Source organism: Electrophorus electricus, chromosome 12 (genome assembly GCF_013358815.1).
Source record: "Electrophorus electricus isolate fEleEle1 chromosome 12, fEleEle1.pri, whole genome shotgun sequence".
NCBI lineage: Eukaryota > Metazoa > Chordata > Actinopteri > Gymnotiformes > Gymnotidae > Electrophorus > Electrophorus electricus.
The window spans coordinates 9818098-9839893 of NC_049546.1; the positions used below are offsets into that span (position 1 = coordinate 9818098).

Consider the following 21796-nt stretch of genomic DNA (forward strand, 5'->3'; position numbering starts at 1 on the left):
GCTTTCAGCTCTGGAGCCGGAGTACACAGAGGGTAACGTGCATGAACTGTGAACTTACTACAGTCACCCTTGCCAAGCTCTAGACCTCCCCCACAAATATGCTCATGATGTATGTCTGATGCTATTTGTTCTACTGAGTGGGTAGAAAACAGCCATCATGCCTGAGTTTTGTGTTTTGTGGTGACACATTAGTAGCTACTCAGAAAATGAGTGATTATCTCACAAATGTGGTCAGTGTGAGCAAAACCATAGTTTAGTAGACAGCATATCTGGACCGTGGCTCTGTTTTTTTCCTAGTTGCAATAACCATGACATGCATGTATGACAGACACACACAGGCAAACATATAATCATTGTCTATAGCTTCCAACAGGGAAATTCATTAAGTAAGTTTGGATATAAACGATAGAAACAACAAATATTTGCAAGAAATGACAAAAATTATTGTGTATCCTTAAAGGCAGTGTCATGTTTACTGTATGTAACATGTAAGTAAAGAACATAGTAACATCAAATTTTCTCCCTTCAAATTGACATTGGATAGAGACTATAAATGCATGACCTAGACTCTATATAAAATTCCAACTAACAATTGCAAAAGTACTTCCATGACTGCAGTAGAGACTTTGCTGTGTTTGCTAACAGTAGCAAAATTGCATTTTCCACTACCTTTGGCACAATAGATGCTTTGTCATCAATGATGCAGCAGCCAAAAATGGAGCTGGGTGCAGTAATTCCTGTTTATTTCAAAGACAGCAAATCTGTGTTTTAAGACTAGGAATAGGGAGTAGTGTGTTGTGTTTTGTGAAAGATGGCTAAATTGATAAGAACTTTTCTATCATAGTGTAAGCCCTGTGCCTTGAGAAACATGGAGCTGCGGTTTTGCTGCATGACATAAGTGGTTTCAATTTTCATTCGCACCCTAATTCAGCTGATGTCATCTCCACGGTGGAATTCAGCCAATCGGGAGAGTTCCTGGCCACAGGCGACAAAGGTGGAAGAGTGGTCATCTTCCAGAGAGAACCTCAGGTAAGACTTTTAACGACATTCTTAGCACTGAGAAAGTATCATTTTTATAATTCATTTAACAAAGAATAACACTGAGACAGTGTTATAATTGATTTTATGTGACTCTATTTCCTTTTCCCTCTCCGCTGTTTCTTAGGGGGAATATAATGTATACAGTACATTTCAGAGCCATGATCCTGAGTTTGATTATCTGAAGAGCTTGGAGATTGAGGAGAAGATCAATAAAATCCGTTGGTTACCTCAGCTTCATTCTGCGCTCTTCCTCCTGACCACCAATGGTGATGACTTGTTTTGACCCACTTTAACATCCTTATGCTTAGTCATATCACAGCACACTATTAGAGTCTTTAAATTTTCTGATGTTTAAAAGTTCTGCTAAATGTATGTGTGTGTTTTCAGATAAGACCATTAAGCTGTGGAAAGTGAGTGAGAGAGACAAGCAGCCTGAAGGCTACAACTTGAAAGATGAGGAGGGCAGAGTGAAGGACATCTCTAAAATTACTTCTCTTCAGGTGTGTGTGTGTGTGTGTGCATGTGTATGTGTGTGTGTGTGTGTGTGTGTGTGTGTGCTCATGAGCGTTTGGTGTCCTTTAAAATTTGCCAATTATTTTATCACATCCAACTCCCTAAAACAGTTCCAATTACAAAGCAATGTGAAAATGATACTTTTATATATATATATGTGTGTGTGTGTGTGTGTGTGTGTGTGTGTGTGTGCGCGCGTGCGCATGTGCATGTGCATGTGTATGAGACAGGGGCAAATTAAGACAATAAATGCACATTTATTTGAAAATGTGCAATAAATAATTGAAAAAGAAAACTGTATTTATTTGCTCCTGCCATAAAAGTGGTGATATAAAAATGATAAGAGTATATTTTCTGCCAAAGGTATTAAATAAAATGCCATGTGACTGCTATGCTAGGTCATGGTGAAAGCGGGCCTACTTGGAGTCCCATCATGTGCATTCCCATCTACCCCATCTACCCCATGTGCAATAAATTCTCCCCAATAAATCTTCTCCAATGTGCAATGAAGCCTCCCCTTCATTGTCACTTACACTCATTGCCTGGCATAGTGTCCCCCTACTCTCCCACCCACATGCTATCTTCTCTGGGATAGCTAGGGTATCTTCTCTGGATAGCTAGGATAACTTCTTCGGGATAGCTAAGGTAACTTCTCTGGATAGTTACGGTAACTTCTCTAGGACAGATAGGATATCTTCTCTGAATAGTTATGGTAACTTCTCTGGGATAGCTAGGGTATTTTCTCCAGGATAGCTAGGATATCTTTTCCAGGATATCTAGGGTATCTTCTCTAGGATAGTTAATAAATATTCTCTGGGATATTTAGGGTATCTTCTCTGGATGGCACTTTACCAGGAAGTACCACTTGGCAGTCTTAACCCATCACTGTCTCAGCATGTTCTGACAAAGCCACAACATAACCAAACCGGTGTTGCAGCACTGTCTACAGTGCTGAAACCTGTCTTTTCAATTCATGTGTACATCGTGTACATCGAGGAGTTTGTAATGCTTAGTGTACTGGCACCGGTCCCAGCAAAACTGCAATGATCTCATCCAACCAGACACTAAACTGGGCCACTAGATCTAGCTGTGCTTTAAGCACTTCCTAAGGTCCTCATCACTATATACAGAGGAGATGGACAGCTGACTTCAGCACTGCTGGTGACTAGCCCATCGGGAGAGGTGGAACAGCTTCACAAGGCAGTATAAGAGCAGGCTCTGTCTATTGGCTAGAAGCAGGGGCAATAATGCCGCATTATCCACTCAGTGGCTTCTTGGGGGCTGGCAGCACTCTATCACCACCTCTTGCTATCTCTGTGTGCATAGCTTCTCCACCCCAGGCAACATACTCTCCACACTGTCCCCCTCGCCACACCCCATTCCCCATGCTGGGAATTATCTGCTGCCGGCCACATCCCTATCTCAACAGCTTCTGGAGCTTGCATCACACCTTCCAGCAGCTCATCAGTCATCCCATCTTGGATGCCAATGTAGCACCGGAGGGGCAAAGCTAATGGCTCAGACTCGCCTCTCATTTTCTGCTCTTTAGTGGCAGCAGGGAACATGTGAATGCAATAGTCTTGAAAAAGACTACAGAACTGGCAGAATGCAGACCTAAACATGAATTAGCAACCCCCGTCCTAGGCATTACCTACAAACATTATTCAAGTGAGAGACAAATTAGCACTTGTGCAGAACCTACTCAAAAATTCAAGCTGTAATAGTCCTACACTATGCATAACAGGAATGCCATAAAACTACATCAACTACATCATCTTATGCATGACAGATGATGTTAAAGCCCCTAGTTCCCTCTAGAGCTTGGATTGTTTGTCATCATATTAAACATACAAAATGTTTGCTATATAAAAACATTTAACCTCTTGGATAGGAAATGCATGCAGAGAATTTAAATAGGACATTGAAAAATAATTTGATCAGCTAGAATTTAACAACTTACTTTCTATATCAAAAAAGGACCAGAACAATTGTAAGACAATAATAATAATAATAATAATAATAATAATAATAATAATAATAATAATAATAATAATAAGTCTGAAAGAGAAATGTTTTTGAAATGCTATACTACCAATGTATATTTATTGTTCACTGTGTGTGTGTGTGTGTGTGTGTGCTTTAGGTCCCTGTGTTGCGGCCCATGGATCTGTTGGTAGAGGCATCCCCAAGGCGTGTATTTTCAAATGCTCATGCTTATCACATCAACTCCATCAGCATCAACAGTGACTGTGAGACCTATCTGTCAGCTGACGATCTGAGGATTAACCTTTGGAACCTCAGCATCACAGATCGCAGCTTTAGTATCCTGCCAAGCCTTGTGTGTGTTTGTCAATAGCAAATTTACTATTTTTGTAAATGTGTGCATACATATGTGTATTTGTGTTCAAATAAGATGTAACTTATCCATCTCAGATAAATAAGAAGTTATTATACACTATTTTGGGCTCATTTAACTATCATTCTGTAGAACAGTAATTAATTTGGGTGTACCAAGGGTATGTGTTTCCTTTAGCAGGTGTGTCAGACATAGTAGATTTGAAGCCGGATAACATGGAGGACCTTACTGAGGTGATCACCGTAGCGGAGTTCCACCCTCACCACTGCCACCTGCTGGCGTTTAGCAGCAGTACAGGCACAACACGCCTCTGTGACATGAGATCCCGTGCACTGTGTGACCAGCATGCTAAATGTGAGTTTTATATATATATATATATATATATATATATATATATATATATATATATATATATATATATATATATATATATATATATATATATATATATATATTTGTTTGTTTTTCTTTTTCGTAATGTCAGCTCATGTTCCCTTATTTTTTTGAGAAGCAAGCAAGTGGAACATATGACACTATATGTTGTGCTACATAGCCAGCAAATGGTTTTTAAAGCCCCAGCAGATTTATCAGTTTCTATTGTTGTTGTAGCTGCTTTTTGTAGTAAATACAGTCCATTGTTAACTGTCAATTGTTTTGTGTGTGTGTGTGTGTGTGTGTGTGTGTGCGCGTGCATTTTATCTCAGTGTTTGAGGAAGCTGTGGACCCAGCCAGTCGATCATTTTTCTCAGAGCTCATCTCTTCTGTGTCGGATGTGAAGTTCAGTCACAGTGGACGCTACCTGCTCACCAGAGACTACCTCAGTGCAAAAGTCTGGGACCTGAACATGGAGAAAAAACCAGTAGAGACATACCAGGTCCATATTACTCTAATAAAAAATCAATACAAACTCTGAGATAAATTATTAATTTTACTATTTCTCTCTCTTTCTCTCTCCCTCTCTCTCTCTCTCTCTCTCTCACACACACACACACACACACACACACACACACACACACACACACACGCACGCACACACATATTAATATGATGTGTGTATGTGATTGTAGGTTCATGATTACTTGCGATCTAAACTTTGTACCCTTTACGAGAGTGACTGCATCTTTGACAAGTTTGAATGTGCCTGGAACGGAACGGACAGGTGAGAGCTTAAACCCTGACTTTTTACCTCTGATCTTTAACCAAAAAGTCCAATAGTCCCTTTCTCCTCCTCCTCTTTCTCTGCCTCAGTGTCATCATGACAGGGGCGTACAATAACTTCTTCAGGATGTTCGACCGGGCGAGCCGGCGTGACGTGACCCTGGAGGCGAGCCGGGAGGTGTGTAAGCGGCGTGCCGTCCTGCGCCCTCGCCGCGTGTGCATAGGGAGGAAGAGGAGGGAGAGCGACATCTGCGTGGACAGCCTGGACTTCAGGAAGAAGGTCCTCCACACTGCCTGGCACCCCACAGACAACATCATCGCCATCGCAGCGCGCAACAACCTTTACATCTTTCAGGATCGCCACAGTCCCAGTGGACACCATGGAGTGCATCGCATAGAACAAGAGACGGCGCCGCAGTTAGAGGACACGCCTCCACAGTGACATGACCCGCCCCACACACCCCCTTGCCTGCCCACAGGACATGCCTTATCAGTAAAGTAACACGTCCCCTTTGTGCCTTGGCACACCTCATGTAGGACAGGACTCACCAAGCAGCATTCCTTTTACGTTTTTTTTTTTTGTTTGTTTTTTTTTGCTGTTGACTGTCTGTCAACATTACATTTCTTGTTTGTCAACTGTCTTGCTCCATTTACCTCTACTATAATTTTTCCCTTTGTAATATTTTGTGCAATACATTATACATAGAATTTATATACTTCTTTAGATATAGATATAAGCATAATGTAATGCTGGATAATATAACCAGGACTGTATCTCCTGCTTTAGCTCTGTTGCATGTTATATAATACAAGGAGACTGTATTTCCAACTAAAAATATATCCAGTTGCCTGTCTAACATCTTAATTACAATTGCATGCTTATGTTTACCATTTTTAATACTGGCTCTCATTAATTGGTATTGAATGATTTACAATGGCAAAGATGAATGTAAATGAATTGGACATTTTCTAAAGTGCAAACAGTCTCCACGGCTTGTCCGCTCTACTCAGGTTTTGTGTTTTCTTGACTGGCTTGGGCAGAACTGCTCAGGATATATCCAGGGCCTCTTCTTGACTTCCGACATCTGATGCCTATTCTGAACATCAGACATCTGACGTCAAAACTCAAGTAATACAATCATCTGATTAAATGTCTGAATGAGGAGCATTGTTTTAAAGGGAGATCAAGTACGCTATTTACCAGGATGTTCTCAGCATGACATAGCTCTTGTCCTTTTGGTCTGCCGATGTGATGTTATTTGGGAAGTGTCCACAAGTGGGCATCAGTGGTGATTTCTTTAAGTTTAGCGCTGGAAGTAAATGACAACATGAATAAAGTCAACAGTAATTTACTAATTACTTATTAAGCGCCAATTATACTGTCTATAATTGCTGAAAATGGCTTGATTCTCACTATATGTATTCATCCTGTTAAAAACAACAATTTTGTAATTTAATCTGGACTTTTTATTTCATTTAAAATAATTCATACAAATGCATACAGTCACAAACATTTCTTTTTGGATTCTGTTTAACAAAAAATAATGATATCTCATAGTATATATAGTATGTATATTGCTAGCCTACCACTTTACCAGGAAGGAAACTATGTAGGCGATGGAACGCTGCGACTATCCCAGCAGCTTGGAGCTGCCTCGTAAAACACGGTACAATCAAGTTACACAGAAACAGGCAAGCATAACGCCAGCTTTACACAAGACAACTTTTTTTTCCTTTTCTTTTGTTTAGTTTTTTGTTTTTTTTACCTTCACATAAGGTAGTACATGCTAACAAAAAAAAAACAAAACAAAACAAAAAAAAAAAACACAATGAATATACTTTTTGAAAGTACTGTACTAAATTTGACTACAAAAAGACACATGGATACAAAAAAAAACAATGCACTAATGTGTTATAATTCAAAAGGGAGGGAGGGGAAATAATTTTCCTGAGAGGGTGTGCAAAACGCGCCTCTTTCGGGGCTTTTAAAATTATACCAAAAAAAAAAAAAAAAAAACCCAAACAAACAAAAAAACAACAATTAAACAAAGAAACAAAAAGATTCTAATATATTTTTTGTAATATCTATTAGTTGGCTGGGTACCTCCCCTTTATGCTGTTTTTCTTTTTTTCTTTTCTACAAACCAATGATCATACCCTAAAAACTGTACACGAACAGGTTACATTCATAACTACGGTTGGTTTTAACAATGAAACCCATTGGACACAGAAAAACAGATAAAAATCGCCCACTGCACTTGGACAGACTACAATCTAAACCATCAGGATTTGCCTTAGGGAGAAGATTTGTTTCAAATCCACAAGATTGTTTCTTTTTTAGCATTATTATTTTTCCCCCCCCACGAAGGTACCACCCCCCCCCAAAAAAAAAAAGTAAATAAAAAGAGAGTGAGAAAGAGAGATAGAGGGAGAGAGGACCAAGAGAGAGTGAGAGAGGGAGCCAGAGCACAATCCGCCACCTTCAGTTCAAACGGTCATCTGCTTTCAGACAGGAAGTTGTGGTTACTAGGTTCCTTTTTCGTTTGGCGTGGCTGTTTCAGAGCCTGGCAGCCTGGTCTGCTCTTCTTCTTCTGGGTAAGGAAGGACCAGGAGGGTTCTGGATTGGCACAGAAAGGCTCAGGGAGATGAGGGATGGGATATGGGGTTGACGGGCAGCATGGCTACAACTGCTCATTGGGGTGCTGCTCCCGGTCTGCCTCCACCTTTCCCGTCTGGCCCGGGGACGGGGCGTGGGGTGGGTGAGCTACAGGGGGCAGGCTGTGGCTTATGGGCACAGCGCTTGGCACGATCCCCTCCACAGGTGGGGGCAGGCCACCGGATGCCAGGCTCACTACTCCTGGGGGGTACCTACATACCAGAGAGGGGAGGGGAAAGGGGAAAGACGAGGAAACTGACTTAAATGGAAGACTATGTTGAAAAATCCAGAAAAGGTCTGAAGTGTAATTCACAAAGGCTATTGATCCCTGGAGGTTTATTCTTCATTAGGGGTAGTTTGTCTAGCATTAATTTAAGAAATTGTAATATTACATTTCCTCTCATCAAGTTTTTATATATTTATACTTTGTTTAAATAAAATTAAATGTTTTTAATTGTCTCAAGTACAATGTTTTCAGTGAGTTAGTGTTAAATTGGGAGCACCTGTAAGCTCCGTTAAGCTCGGGATGGATGGCAGGATCCATGCCAGTCCAGTGAGTGCTCTGGGTGAGAAACTCCTTGTTCACACAGTTCTTCAGGCTGTCTGGAATGCGACCTGGTGACAGACACACAAACACACACACACATGTCCAGCATCTAATGCTGATGCTCACGTTTCAGTGCTAATATGAATATAAAAGGGGGCATGTTCACTAGGGTTTGTACAGTGGGTGATGTCATAAGGTTCTGCCTTACCTGTGATGGCCCTGCGGATCTCCCGTGCTGCCTCCTCCCTCATCTCGATGGAGGCCTGCTCGCTGTACCAGGCTGCGTGGGGTGTGCAGATTAGGTTGGGGGCGTCTTTCAGTGGGCCCTGGCTGAAACTTGTCCACACAGTGAGTGTTAGTGCGCCCATGACGGCAAGTGCTTCACCGCATGGAAGCGATTACACTTTGGAATGCAGATGTTGGCTAAGGCTCAAGTGGCTAAAGAGCACATGTCTGAATGGTAATTAGACGAGAGCTTCACAAATTTTTAAAATGATCGAGATGTGCTCTGCAGAACTCTGCTGTAGGGATGGGAGTCTCTGACATGCACACACATATGCTTGTGTGTACACACACAAGCTCACCTAAAGGGCTCTGTCTCGTGGACGTCTAGAGCTGCTCCCCGTATTCTGCCCTCTTTGAGAGCCTGAGCAAGGGCTTTCTCATCCACCAGCCCCCCCCGCGCTGTGTTCACCAGGAACGCACCCTGGCGCATCTGAAACACCAACCAGTGGATCATGTAAATGTGATGGAGGTTTCACCTTGGTGGATCTAATGTTAAGGCGTGCTCACTGCATCTGTGCGAACTGTTTCATTGTGAAACCAGTGGGGAGGTGATGTATATTTGGCGAGATATTGGTATTTGTATGGATGGACGTGGTGTTTTCTTTGTGCATTGTTTCTTTGATGGTAAAGTTTAGGGAGTGCGTTTGCATTGTTTACTTTTGATGGTGTATTACTGATCTGCTTAATGGTGAAGTTTGAGGTGGTGTTTATATGTGCATGCACATATGTGTGACTGACTTGTTCGATGGTGAAGTTGCAGATAAGGTGGACGGTGCACACGTGATGTGTGGTGAGGTGGTGTGTGTGTGTGTGTGTGTGTGTGTGTGCATGCGTTACCTCTCACTGATGGGGTGTGTATGCGAGTGTATGTGACCGACCTGTTTGATGGTGAGGTGGTGGGTAGTTGGGGTGTGTGGGTACGTGTGTGTGTGACTGACTTGTTTGATGGTGAAGTCGTTGTTGAAGTGATGGGTGGGTGGGGTGTGTGTGTGTGTGTGTGTGTGTTTGTGTATATGTGTGTGACTGACCTGTTTGATGGTGAAATCATTGATGAGGTGGTGGTTGTGCTCATTCAGGCTGCAGTGCAGTGTGACACAGTCGCTGTGGAAGAGCAGGTCCTGGAGGGTGTTCACCCGCTGCAGGCCCAGGGCCCGCTCCATCCCATCAGACAGATACGGGTCATAGAAGATCACGTTAAAGCCAAACGCTTTGGCCCGGAGAGCCACGGCCTGGCCGACACGCCCTGAGCACAGATAAACCAAACAGCTCAGAGAACCAATACCTTATCCTGACCCACTCCATTTCACATGGCATTACTCTTTTCTTTCTGCTTCCCTACTGCTTTTACTTCATCCAGGCCCTTACAGTGCATTTACATTTCATTCATTCATTCGTTCATGTGGACAGGTGGCAGTTGTGCTCAGTGGATTGTGGGAGCGGTGTGAAGCAATGAATAGAGAGCAATGTAAATTAAGCTTCTCCTAATTTCATGGAAACAGGAAGGGAATTTTGCCGGGTGGCAGCCAGTCAGTGCTGAGTGGTAAGTGTCTGTGTCATATGTCACGCCTGTAACCAAGCTACATGCTGAAATATGGAGATGATTATTATCACTGTGTACAGGTTTTCCTGCAATGCTGTTAAAACAAGAGACATGTTTAAAAAAGGGCATAATATAACATAATATAATATAAATAATAATGCATATTTCTGGTACAACTCTACACACACTTGGACAGATAACCTTTCCACTTTTATTGGTTACTACAAAGCAACTAATGGTTGGAGAAACAAGCATGTTGCTTCGCGGCAATGTAAAGGCACCGATAGTAATGGACAAAAGTGTGTTGCACACGAATTGCAGCTCATAATAAATGTAACTTTTATTAAAGGTAAATCCTGTCACCAACTAGTAAAATTGCTGCTTGATAAGCTATAAACCGAAGGCATGCTAATTAATAAATAGTTGTTTTGATAAACAAAAAACACACAAAGCTAAACAATAACAACAAGACAAATAAAATCATGTTATACATAATTCTGAGATACCCATTTAAAGGCAGAATAAAAAGGTGTGGTGCTGTAAATGCTCACCCAGTCCGATGATTCCAAGCGTCTCCCCCCGGATGCGGGCAGCTCCAGACGCCACCTCCCGAATCTGCTCCACACTCTGGACCCTTGTGCCCTCACGGAGAGCCTGGTGCAGCCAGGTGGTGCGTCTGTACAGGTTGAGGATGTGGCACAGCGTGGAGTCGGCCGTCTCCTCCACCGAGGCCGAGGGCACATTGCACACCGCTATCCCTGCAGATCCGGCACATGATTACACCTTTACGCTATGGCACGTGCACATGCTGTAGAGACATCGCATGACACTGTGGTATGAGGGGTTTACCCAATTCCCCGGCGGACTTGACGTCGATGTTGTCGAAGCCGCTGCCGATGCGGACAATGATCCGGAGGGCTTTGAATTTCTCCAGGTCCTCCCGCATGAGGGTAATGGTATGGTACATGAGGGCCCCCACAGCCTCATTCAGCACCTGGGGTTCAGTGCAGCACACATGGGAAAAAACATCTATTTACTCCATCTAGCTCACTCCTTCCAGAACTGGGACCACCACAGTACTGGAATCCATGACCTTTTCAAACTGATCCAATCTGTGACCCCACTTAGACTCCCACCCCTGCTAGCTTATTGTATTTCTGAGAGTTTAAAATGACGGTATCTATGCAGCTCAACAGGAATTCTGAAGATGGTCCTGGGAAACATTGTATTTAGCCATTCAATTTCTGTGGTCCACTGCCTTTCTGATAGCCGTACCCTGAAAATGGATTCACTTCCAAAGGCCAGGTTATTGAGTCAATGGATACCAGTCTTTCAACTGGATCTGAATGAACTGTGATAGAATTGATATAAGGAAGTTGTTCAGTCTCTATGCCCTCTGCATTCACCTTGCCTTTAGCTCCCAAAACACCTACGCTCCAAAAGAGGGATTAAACGTTCTTAAAATGTTGAGGGGGGGGGAAAAAAAAAAAAGACTTTCTACGCCACAAATAAATCATGTTTTATGTTTACAAATAACAGTATTTGTGTGTCCTATTTATTGGGCCCTTATTTCCATAACTGCTGCTGTGTCTACTCTGAGCAGCCTCTTCCAACAGTGCAGCAGACTAATTAAAGCTCAGCCTTTGCGTGTGTTTTACATAATCATGGAAACGATTCGTGCTCTGTTGGGCACACGACTAAAAAGCTTTTCAACTACATTTTCAGTGTTTATTAACCTCTACACTCAAAGAGGTCACGCTTTTCTTTGGGCAAACATCACCTCCTAGTTTCAACACTTATTAGACAATCATGGATATGGACTAGGCCCTACTACATTAGCATGCTTTACTTGAAATTTTAGTCTAAATGGACTTTTGGTAAGTTGTGGTTATGGAATAAGCTTCCAAACTTAGTAAAGCAATAGTGCTGATTACTTGCTGTAAATAATTTTATACCACTGACATAGATTTTAATATACAGAGCTACAGTGTTTTTTCTGTATATTTATCATCACAGTTATTAGGCTAACTCTATGACTAACAGATGCAGTATATACAAGTAAATCAATAAATAGAAGAGATAGATAATTAGGGTTATTTATGACCATGTTATTCTGTTGTTAATGTCGGATAAATGAATATGATCCCCTAAAAAAAGTCAATGAAATACTGATCTTATTCTACTGGACATCAATGTTAAATCATTATTCTTCATCTGGAATCAGGAAATCGAACCTTCACTGTTTAAGAGACAAAATAACAGAATTTGAAGACTTTGAAACAATAACAAATCAGTAATATTGCAATAAGTAATATGGCTTATATTAATAAGTAATATGGCTGTTGTGTTCATAACTGACAGTTTACATGGAATGGACAATGATCACCTGTCTTTTGGCCCCAGACAGACAAACAACAGTCCAGTTTATAAGAGCTTCTTTCATGCTTGAGGGAACCATGTAATACCCCTGTCTGTTCAGCAGGGGAAGTTGAAAGAGGTAGAATGGCTGTGTTCTCATAGGCTTGTGGAGGAGGAGAGAGAGCAAAAGCGGAGAGCCATCTGTCTTTGTAAGCCCTGGGAGGTCACTGCAAGACCCAGAGACTCGGCCTGGCTGACCTCCAGAGCTACACAACATGTGCCAAAACAACCTGCAAATCTGTGGAAAATTGGAGTGATACTGCCATATTTGCAACTGAGTATTTTGGGGTGTTTTTTCACCAAGTAGAGGTAAATATGTGAAAGACCATGAAACTAATTTGTGGCATAAAAGAATGATTTATGAGTGGCTGAATATGTAGAAGTGCAGAGAGAAAAAAATGTTACTGACGTACTGACATAATAATGAAGGCACTCAACCATTATGTAAGAAATAGCCAAGAACCAGATGTTATCAGATAGCTGACACAGCTTTAATTGCACAAACACAAAACCTACATGTGCAGAGATGTATAAATTTTATATATATTTAATATAAACTAACTGGGTACCTTTATTGATGTTACTATACAGTTTGAGAGTAATACATATGCGAGCACTTGAGTCTTATATGTGTGGTCATGTCCACATGCAAGGGAAAATATAGTTTGTGTCTGGTCATTTGTTTATATGAATGTTACTATATCTATATTATCAGCCTTAAAGCATCATTATGTATCTATAACAGGCAGAAATTTGGCAAATTGGCACCAATAGGCATTGTGCCACCACAAACTATTGCTCATTTAAACCATTTAAGCAGCATGCACCGAGATATTGTTGAACTAATCAGTGCTTTCAGATAATCACTCCCACAACCCACATATAACAACACAAGTCCCTCTGCCTAATTTAATGTTCTTAGACTATGCAATCTACTTTCTGAGAAAAGCCTTTAATTCACTTTAAAAAGGCATAAAACAACCTACTGAGTTGAGCCAAGATGATGACTTACTGACATTGCTTATAAAGCTAGAAATCTGTGTCCCATACAGGTATGGCATAAAATGTTTACATGCATGTGGACGATGACATAATGTGGTCTATAATGCATGCTCTGCTACCATAAACATGTAATCTGCAAAAGGTGTCCAATTTGTCTGACTGGTTCAGTTATAAACATAATATGGAGATTGTTTCCTGTACCTTCTCGTGGATCTCCTGGGTGGACTGGGCATCGCAGAAGGCCACAGTGGCCACGTCCTTCAGGATGGGCATCTCCACCGTGCAGTCACGCCCGTCCAGCAGCGCCACCAGTGGCCGAGGATGCATGGGCCCATTCATTATGGGAGGCCTGATGCCTGCACCAAGAGAGGCTACAGCTGTGTCATTTGGCTTGGTCTCAACAGGTAAAAGGTTTCACACAAGACGTCAGACAGTCACTGGTTTGAATTCCAGGCAGGCCTTTGTGTACACAGTTTCTAATGGCCCAGCCACTGCGCCCTAGCAAGGCAATGAAAATGCTGTCACCATAGTCTGGATTCCAGCCGTCTTCAAAGGCACCTGGATCCGCTGCAATTTCATAGTTAAATCAGGTGAAGTGGAGTGTGATTGTTTCTCAGTACAGCTGTCATTCAGTTCAATAATACGGAACAGAAAGTTCTGAAGTCCTGCAGTGATGGTGAACACTGCTCAGATAGCTGTCTCCGTCAAATATTCTGCCTTAATTAGAACTTTTAGCAAATAAATCTGACATATTAAAGCAAAAGCTGCAATACAAACACTGGAGATGTGTCAGTCTGTTAGTGCTGCAGTATGTATCCTGTGGTATGTAATCTGCACTCCACTGCTTTAGTTACGGCTTCTGGACTTGTCCAAAATTAAAGCCTGTCCTGCCCTATGAAAGGAGAGGATCAATTCTATGTTGGTGGTGCAATGGATCACTGTGATATTAGCTACTGCCAGGAAATCAAGGCTTCTGTCAGCCCACCAGAGCCTTAAAAACAAACCAAGTCTACTCAATGCCCATTGTGTGATTAAAAGACACAAGATATAAATCGACTCAAGACAGGCAATCAAAGGTGGAGAAATGACCACAGCACTGTAGACCATGGTTCATTTAACTCTATTCTGCAACATCTGGATTCACAGTTTTACAGTAGAATTGAGGGAAGCAAACCTGAGTGGTGGTACTCACTATATGTAACCAATCAGGTTTGTTCCTCTTAATACCACATGTGAAGGAAAAAGTCAGCAGACCCCACTTCATCATATCTGTGCAATTACTTCATTCTCTAGAAGAAAATGCTTTTATCCACACTCCTCCTTTCCCAAATTCTAGGCAAAGGAGCTGCCTGGAAATTGAAGCAAATTCAGATTAGGACCTTTATCTGAACCACAAGAAACATAATCATAGTTATTAGGCCACTGTAAAAGGAGATTTCAATAATATGCAAATCATTTGAACAACTTCACTCACATGGGCATTAAAACAGAGCTGCTCTGGTAGCCCTGATTTGCAAACATTGCAATTCAAGCTTTTCAAGGTTAGTCTCACCAAGAAGAACAGCCCCCACCCCCCACCCCCAAAAATAACCCAAAAAAGGAATTCTGCAGTTTAGCACCAACAATATTCAGACTCTTGTAGTATGCTTCTACCAATGGTGCAAGCATTCATTTTCTCACTTACTTCACATATGAAAGTAACTCCCTGTAACACTTTCATTGAAGAAAACTTTGATAACCTTTGTAGTTGTTCCTGGATCTAATAGCAAAATGGCAACAACTGAGCCCTCTGTACAGTCAGTGTTCTGCTTCTGTTCTATTCTGATGTTTCATCCTGCTATGTCATTCTGTAAAGTATGTTTGGAGTTACTGAATGACTGGGTGAAGCAAGGCCTTGCTTGGTGAGAAAGCAATGTTGATTCAAAAGTGATGTTGGAAAGACTCATCGGTCCCTTAGAAGCAGAGACTGTGTGATATCCTCTGGGAAAAAATTATCAGGCCTATGTCACAATGGGGCACTCGTGTGTATGGTTGAATTTGACAGGTCTGATCCATATCTTCCATGTCTAATCTGGCATGTGCAGGCTTGGTGTGACCGTTTTCCCGAAGTTCTCTTCCACACACACCCTGATACCAACCACCTCCCTCTGCACTTGTAGGTTGACACACACAACCATAGTCACATTTATGCACAAATAGCTCTTCATTTTGGTTATTAAGACAACAATTTGCCCTCCCTTTAGCCTTCTGCCCCCATCTCTTGTCTGACACACACATACTCAAAGCTATCAGTTTACTCAATGTTTTCCTCCCACAGGATGAAACCCCTAGAAACTCATACCATGAATTCTAGCAGTGCCAAGTTTTCCAGACAAACATATTTTGGGGGTTTAGTGTTAGTTTGTTTCTGTGTCAGAAAAGTTACCAACACAGCATAAGCATCCCTAATCCACATCCCACACATCCTGCCAATAAGGAGTGTAAAAAGAATCAAGGAGAACAGAAAGAAGGATGACTTTCATTAAAAATCAATATCAACACTCTGCTGTCTTTAGATTTCATTTGAAGAGTCACATCTGAATTAAAAATAATCTGAAATGGGGAAAAATATTCAACAACAGTTGTAGCTCATACTTAGAGCACACTTCTCTCAAAACGCTTGTGTTCATACTGCTTCAAACTCAGGGGGAGTGGTATGTTTGAATTAGCTAGTTCATAGCAACAAGAATCAATGGGGTCAGCCTTACGCAGTGTCTACCTCGCCCAGCCACAGGCAAGAATTCAAACTGAAAAGCTCTCTCCGACATGCTGGGTGCACAGTAAGAGGCACTGTCAAAACCCAACCCTCGATGAAACGTGTAGAGCTTCTGACACGCTTCTGCTCAGGGTTTGCTTTGGCTGAATTTGATGCATGGCAAGCCAGTGGATGGCAGTGTCTTATCGAAATCTACCTCAATCAGGCATGACAGGTTAATACAGGATGGAGGGAAATCAAGAGACACTGAGATCAAACTCTAATTACTATCACCATTACCATCAGCACTCAGCAGAGCTAAAGACATACTAGCATTTATTTTGTGCAATAGTACGAATGCAACATCATTAAAACAAAGAAACAAACCAAAAATGACAAAATGTAGTAATATTTTTACTGGTTCTACACACAGTAATACAATAGCTGAGGCCAGAACTCTAAGTACCATAAGAATTTTGGTTAATGTTCTTCCTGATACTAACAACACCCTCAGCTGGCTGTTCTAGACCGAAAAAAAAGGATTCATTCTTTGTAAAGAGCAAAATTAGGAAGCAAGTCGCGGCCGGAACTGGAAGCCACATTTCCACTCTACCCTGTACGGGAGGGCCATAACAGACCCATGTCCTTGCCACCCCCGCTGATTTTTCACGGGGAGGTTGGGAAGGGGGTGTGGGGCAGACAGCGTGCTGGCTCCCAGTCGACCACTTCAGCGAGAGAGCCCCGCGCTGTTCACGAGCCAGCTGCGCCCAGGCGGCACCCGGGAAGGATTCTGGCCGCCTTAACGCGGGCCGACAGAAAGAGAGGGCAGAAAAGCAAGCGAACGCAACGTCGTATGCGGATGAATGGCCGAGATGAACGATAACAGAAAAGAGGGAGAAGAGGAGAGGGGAGGAGAGAAGGAAGAGGGGGAGGGGAAGGCAGAGCACTGTAGCCTACACTCAACGGACAAAATATTGCTGCACATAGCACTAGAACAGTTTCACGTGTGTCCTCATGCAGAAACGAAACGTTAAATGTTTACCTAAAGGCAAGCCTTTGTTCAGCAAATGAGAGCTCCCCATCTTTCACGGTCCTGCAAAAAAAACGTGAGTCTATCCCCTCAGCGAGACATTCACAAAATCCTCAGCATATGGCGGCTACCTCAATTTTCTTATTCCTTTTTTTCCCTCTGCACTAGAGTAGCTAGCTTACACGCGCGCGCGCGCGCGTTTGCCCCCTCCGTCTCCTTTTCTCTCCCTCCCTCTCTTCCTCCTGCTCCCTCACTTTCTATTTCGACACTGTCTGGCAAACACGCATGCACACACAGAATGCAAGTGTCACTGCATTTGTGGGAGTGGGAGAGGGGGTGGTGGTGGTGGCTGCAAGAAAGAGAAGAGGAATGGGGTGGAGCCTTTGCTCACACAAAATTGATCTTTTGTTTCCTGAGAGAAAAAAAGAAGAAGGGAAAAAAAGAATTATGGAAACATTGAGGAAGAACCATGGGACATTAAAACGAGAACTTACGGCTTTATAGCCTTACTTTTAACTCTGATTTTTAAAAATCTGAATTGTATAGTCGGATGTAAGTGCTAAAGGTTTAAAAAAATATACAGAGATATTAAAAACATAAATAAATACATGGTTTGAAATGTATCAAAACATAGGGTTCCCCTCCAGGGGTGCTCTTGGTCCAGCATATTAATAATTACACCGACCAAAGGTCAATAAAACTGTTCACTATTACATACTTTAGAGCTGTCTGGTTTAGACCACAAAATAGCACGACAGGAAATTCTCCACTGTGGCATGATCTTTGGTGTGGCTAAGAACTTCAAGAACTTTGTGAATCTGGGTTTTTCTTTCACTGAACAGCCTTGAGAATTTGGCCCCAACAACCCCACATTAGTTAGACGTTTATTTTCCCTACTAATCCAGTAATGTAATACAACTGTGATGGTTGTTCTAGGAAAAGTCTGGCATCACAAGCCTCATAAAAGGCTTCATATTGCATTGTAGAAAATTGTAAAGAAGGTGTAAATCACTATGTGCTATAAAGGATAAGTAATAGTGAAATAGGGCACTTAGTCATGGGTCACATTCAGCACACAAATGAGAAAATGGATATGCTCTAACCTACTGGATTACATTCATGATGATGATGATGATTTTGGTATATAAAAACAAACTGCAGTCTAACCTCTGCACATCACAGAATTCCATTTTCAATGTCCATGTACCAGCCCATTCCTTTTATTTTTCAGACCATTTATTACTCATTCCAAACTTCTCTCATGCCTTTTTACTCCAGGGTTTAGGCTACTGGTTCTATGAGCCAAGTTCTCTTGCACGACTGTCACGAGTTGTAGTTCAAACAGAGGAAGCTGGGCAAGCTTCTGTACTGTCTGGCTAACAAGCCTATCTGTGATCCAGGAAAGACAAGGTGGTGCAGGAGTCAGGTCGATGCGGAACAAAGCAGATCCGTTTCTCAGTGGCCTTGCTAGGGCCGCTTGGGGCAGTGGGGGATGTTGGTTTAGGACGGCAGCATGCTCTCTGTATGCTGTGAAGGGTGGGGCCTCAGCAATATGGGTAAGCAGGTTACTATTTAACCCATTCTCAAATCCTTATTCAAAGCAAGGAACTGTCAGATTTGGTGCCAATGTGAGTAGGCTTAAACTTGTAATTAATGTGCTGACTAAACTATTGATCAGAAATTGACAGAGATTTCCAATATAAAGTCTGTTATCAAAATGTTATGCTTCAAGGAAAGCTAATAATCTTTTTTTATTTGCACTTATAAGATTGTGACAGCAATTACTAGACTGATTCATTTTTTTAAACTGTGTGTGAATACCACACATTGTTTTCTCTACTTTACACCACAAAGAAAATCACAAAAAGGATCTTTGATCTAATGACAACCAACATTTTAATTACCTATATCTTAACACAGCAACAACCAGTTCATAAAAAAAGAAGTGCTCCAGCCTCAAAAGAAGACTTTTCTAGATGGACCATTTCTACTGAGAAAATGGCACAAGGACACAGCAAGGTGAAAGCGATTCTGTAATATACTGTACATCCACACAGGTCAGAGCAATCTGGAGACATGACACCAAAATAAGACAGCAGAGGAAAAGAGAGGTTGCAGGCCTGCGATGGTGTAACATCCAGTGCTAGTGAAACTAGCAATACGCCACAGTACAATGGAAAAAGATAAAGGAGGAAAAGACGGGCACACAGAGGAAACAGACGAAAGATGCCCCTGAGAAAGATTACACCAAGGCACAAACTGCTGCTGCCTTACTGACAGACACACATGGCAGCGTTGCCAGTGGTTCATATAACTGACAGCATCCTGTTAAACTTAGCTCCTAGAAAAAAACTGGGTTTGCCATTATTATAAAGGGATATCAAAGACATGAGCATCTGATGAACAGCAGTCATTTCCCTGAAATTATCCTACAAATTATTATGGAGGCTTAGCTTTAAGCTGTCATTTTTGGGTTACTGATTTAAGGTAGTTAGGTAACCAACATGATTCAGCATGACCTTTGGACAAAATTCCATGGATAAACATGCCACATAGACATGAACAATATCTAAATGTGAAACCAGTAAAATGGGGATCAAAGAAAAATCAAGCAGGTCTTGAAAACAATAATCACCCATAACATTATGTTGGTCATATTGTATTTTTTAAAAACTTCCAATCAATGAACTGTGGGCATGTCTTAGTTCCGACTGTAATAGGGCAGCTTTGACCAGAGCAAAAACATTTAGCAACAAGTTTATGAGTGAAATCTTTATGATCTGTGAATAAATGTCTTGGGGGAGGGGAACATCCTTTATGCCTTAGATGATGTCACAATTTACGTGTCTAATGTGTCTACTTTCATCCAGATCTGAATACTTTTGGAAGACATATTTCATATGAAGGTACAAATAGAACTGCAACATTGCTTAAAAAAAAGACGTACTTCCCAAGTATTTCAGGTGATAACGACACTAAAATGCCAATTAAACACGTGATTACATAATAGATGCTCTATTAACTATTCATATAGAATACTTTCTAATTAGAAATAGAGTAGCCTGCTTTGTAGGTTTGTAGCTAATTTAATTTTTTCACTACAACGAAAACGAGTTCTAAAGAATTCAGTGATGTGTGACTAAAGTTTAAACTAGTAATCGGAAAAAAAACTTGCTCCAGTATTTAATTTAAAACGGATAGCTATACATTTTCCACGATAAACCCAGTTACATAAACCAGCGTACTGCCGCGTGTGGAAAGTACCAACAGTGCTAAGCCTAAGCCTAAAATAGGAGAAGGGTGAAAAAAAAACAATTATTCCAAATAAATTCTGTCACACCTACGTCGCATTCCGCTACTCTCAGTCTCTCTCTCCCTCACTCATTTTCCCCCTAGAACTAACGCTTCGCTCAAGTTCTGTGAGCTAGCTAGAAAGCCGGCCCCACCAAACCAGTCCCTAACTGCCTCTTCCTGCCTGAGGAAAAAAAAAGTGCCTGTCACTGCACGAGGAGGCCAGCTGGCTAGCACTGACAAGCACGCGCAGCGCACAGGAAGGAGGAGAAAGGGGCAAAAACAATCACAAACCTTGCATCACCCGTTTTGGAGGTTCAGTCCCTCAATGTGCCCAGGATTTGGGTAAAACAGGCAGCAAAAAAAATGACCAATCAGATTGAGTGACCACGAGACAGCCAATCAAAGTTAGGCTGGCGTTGGAAACGGGCCAATCGTATCATGGCTCATTACTCCGGCGCACACAGGGGACTGGGGGAGGGTTCAACTCTTACTAACACAGGAAAACGAAATCTGAGCACGCTGTGGGGTGGGGTGGAGAAGGGAAGCAGGGAGTTGAGAAGGTGAGCAACTGTGGGGGATGGTTCAGGGGGATGAACTGAGAGAACCTAGGAATATCTCATATGAACAAGCTGCTTTTTTCCTGGCCAAGAAAAGATTACTTATAGTGTTTTGGGACAATACGGTTGAAAATTATCGTTTGTCCGGTGTAGCTAATGGGAGGTTTAGAAGAACATTCTTTTAATATGGTTTATTTAATACGATTTATTCCGTCCGAGACGGAATTAGAAATATTAATTTTAAGTACTTAAATTATTTAAAATATTCTACATGGAATAGTTAAGAACACTGCTCAACTCTAGGCTGCTTAGGCCCAGGCTGTTGAAAGATTCCTCCTCGATTGTCCTGTCTGAGAAGAACAAGGCAGGCTTAGCTTGTCTGTAAAACAGGAGTCTAGTCTGTCCGACTAAGATTAATATAAGGCGTTTGTTAGACCCGACACAGAAATTTCTGCACTTTCAAAATACATAAATATATACGTATAACAAATACTTTCAAAGGTTTAACTAAATACAATAACTTAAATTCAACTGACACATTCTATTTAGTCATTAAGAATAATGTTTTGTCAAGGCAGACAATTGTTTTGTAAATTTTTGAAAATTATACTCTAATTAAAAGGAAACATAGCTTAAAATATATCAGGTACAATTGAGTGGTTTAT

At 41.6% G+C, this 21796-nt stretch overlaps 2 protein-coding genes across 5 annotated transcripts in view; one reads left to right on the forward strand and one right to left on the reverse strand.

Annotated features, from left to right (window-relative positions):
* The window catches only part of ppp2r2cb (protein phosphatase 2, regulatory subunit B, gamma b), a 7941-nt gene extending 1416 nt beyond the window's left edge, over positions 1 to 6525 (forward strand). Inside the window, exons 3-11 of the mRNA XM_027002067.2 lie at positions 1 to 32; positions 932 to 1029; positions 1166 to 1307; positions 1429 to 1541; positions 3698 to 3875; positions 4100 to 4264; positions 4615 to 4784; positions 4978 to 5069; positions 5159 to 6525. The exon at positions 1 to 32 is cut by the window's left edge and continues 74 nt beyond it. Of these exons, the coding sequence (XP_026857868.2) occupies positions 1 to 32; positions 932 to 1029; positions 1166 to 1307; positions 1429 to 1541; positions 3698 to 3875; positions 4100 to 4264; positions 4615 to 4784; positions 4978 to 5069; positions 5159 to 5510 (1342 nt within the window). The 3' untranslated portion in view covers positions 5511 to 6525. The remainder of the gene's footprint in view (positions 33 to 931; positions 1030 to 1165; positions 1308 to 1428; positions 1542 to 3697; positions 3876 to 4099; positions 4265 to 4614; positions 4785 to 4977; positions 5070 to 5158) is intronic.
* Positions 6526 to 6568: 43 nt separating this feature from the next.
* On the reverse strand, positions 6569 to 20938 carry ctbp1 (C-terminal binding protein 1). 4 transcript variants are annotated; one of them, XM_027002071.2, is made up of 9 exons: positions 20866 to 20938; positions 13718 to 13872; positions 10946 to 11090; positions 10648 to 10854; positions 9585 to 9799; positions 8856 to 8986; positions 8480 to 8607; positions 8228 to 8339; positions 6569 to 7936 (listed from the first exon to the last, which is right to left on the reverse strand). In XM_027002071.2, the coding sequence occupies exons 1-9, from the start codon at positions 20870 to 20872 to the stop codon at positions 7750 to 7752; spliced, it is 1287 nt and encodes a 428-aa protein (XP_026857872.1). In that variant the 5' UTR covers positions 20873 to 20938; the 3' UTR covers positions 6569 to 7749. The 4 variants fall into 4 exon arrangements, with proteins under 4 accessions (XP_026857872.1, XP_026857871.1, XP_026857869.1 ...); XM_027002070.2 differs by having other exon boundaries at positions 13718 to 13887; positions 20866 to 20930; XM_027002068.2 differs by lacking the exon at positions 20866 to 20938 and adding an exon at positions 17293 to 17596 and having other exon boundaries at positions 13718 to 13887.
* Positions 20939 to 21796: the final 858 nt, after the last annotated feature.

What these genes read in the sequence shown, in the direction of transcription:
- ctbp1 (XM_027002068.2), bottom strand. Translation starts at nt 17,332, where the DNA reads ATGGGGAGCTCTCATTTGCTGAACAAAGGCTTGCCTTTAG. An exon ending in GATCCGCAGGGCCATCACAG is followed by an intron (nt 8,340 to 8,479) that starts GTAAGGCAGAAC and finishes GTCTGTCACCAG; the next exon opens with GTCGCATTCCAGACAGCCTG. An exon ending in GAGCTTAACGGAGCTTACAG is followed by an intron (nt 7,937 to 8,227) that starts GTGCTCCCAATT and finishes TCTGGTATGTAG; the next exon opens with GTACCCCCCAGGAGTAGTGA.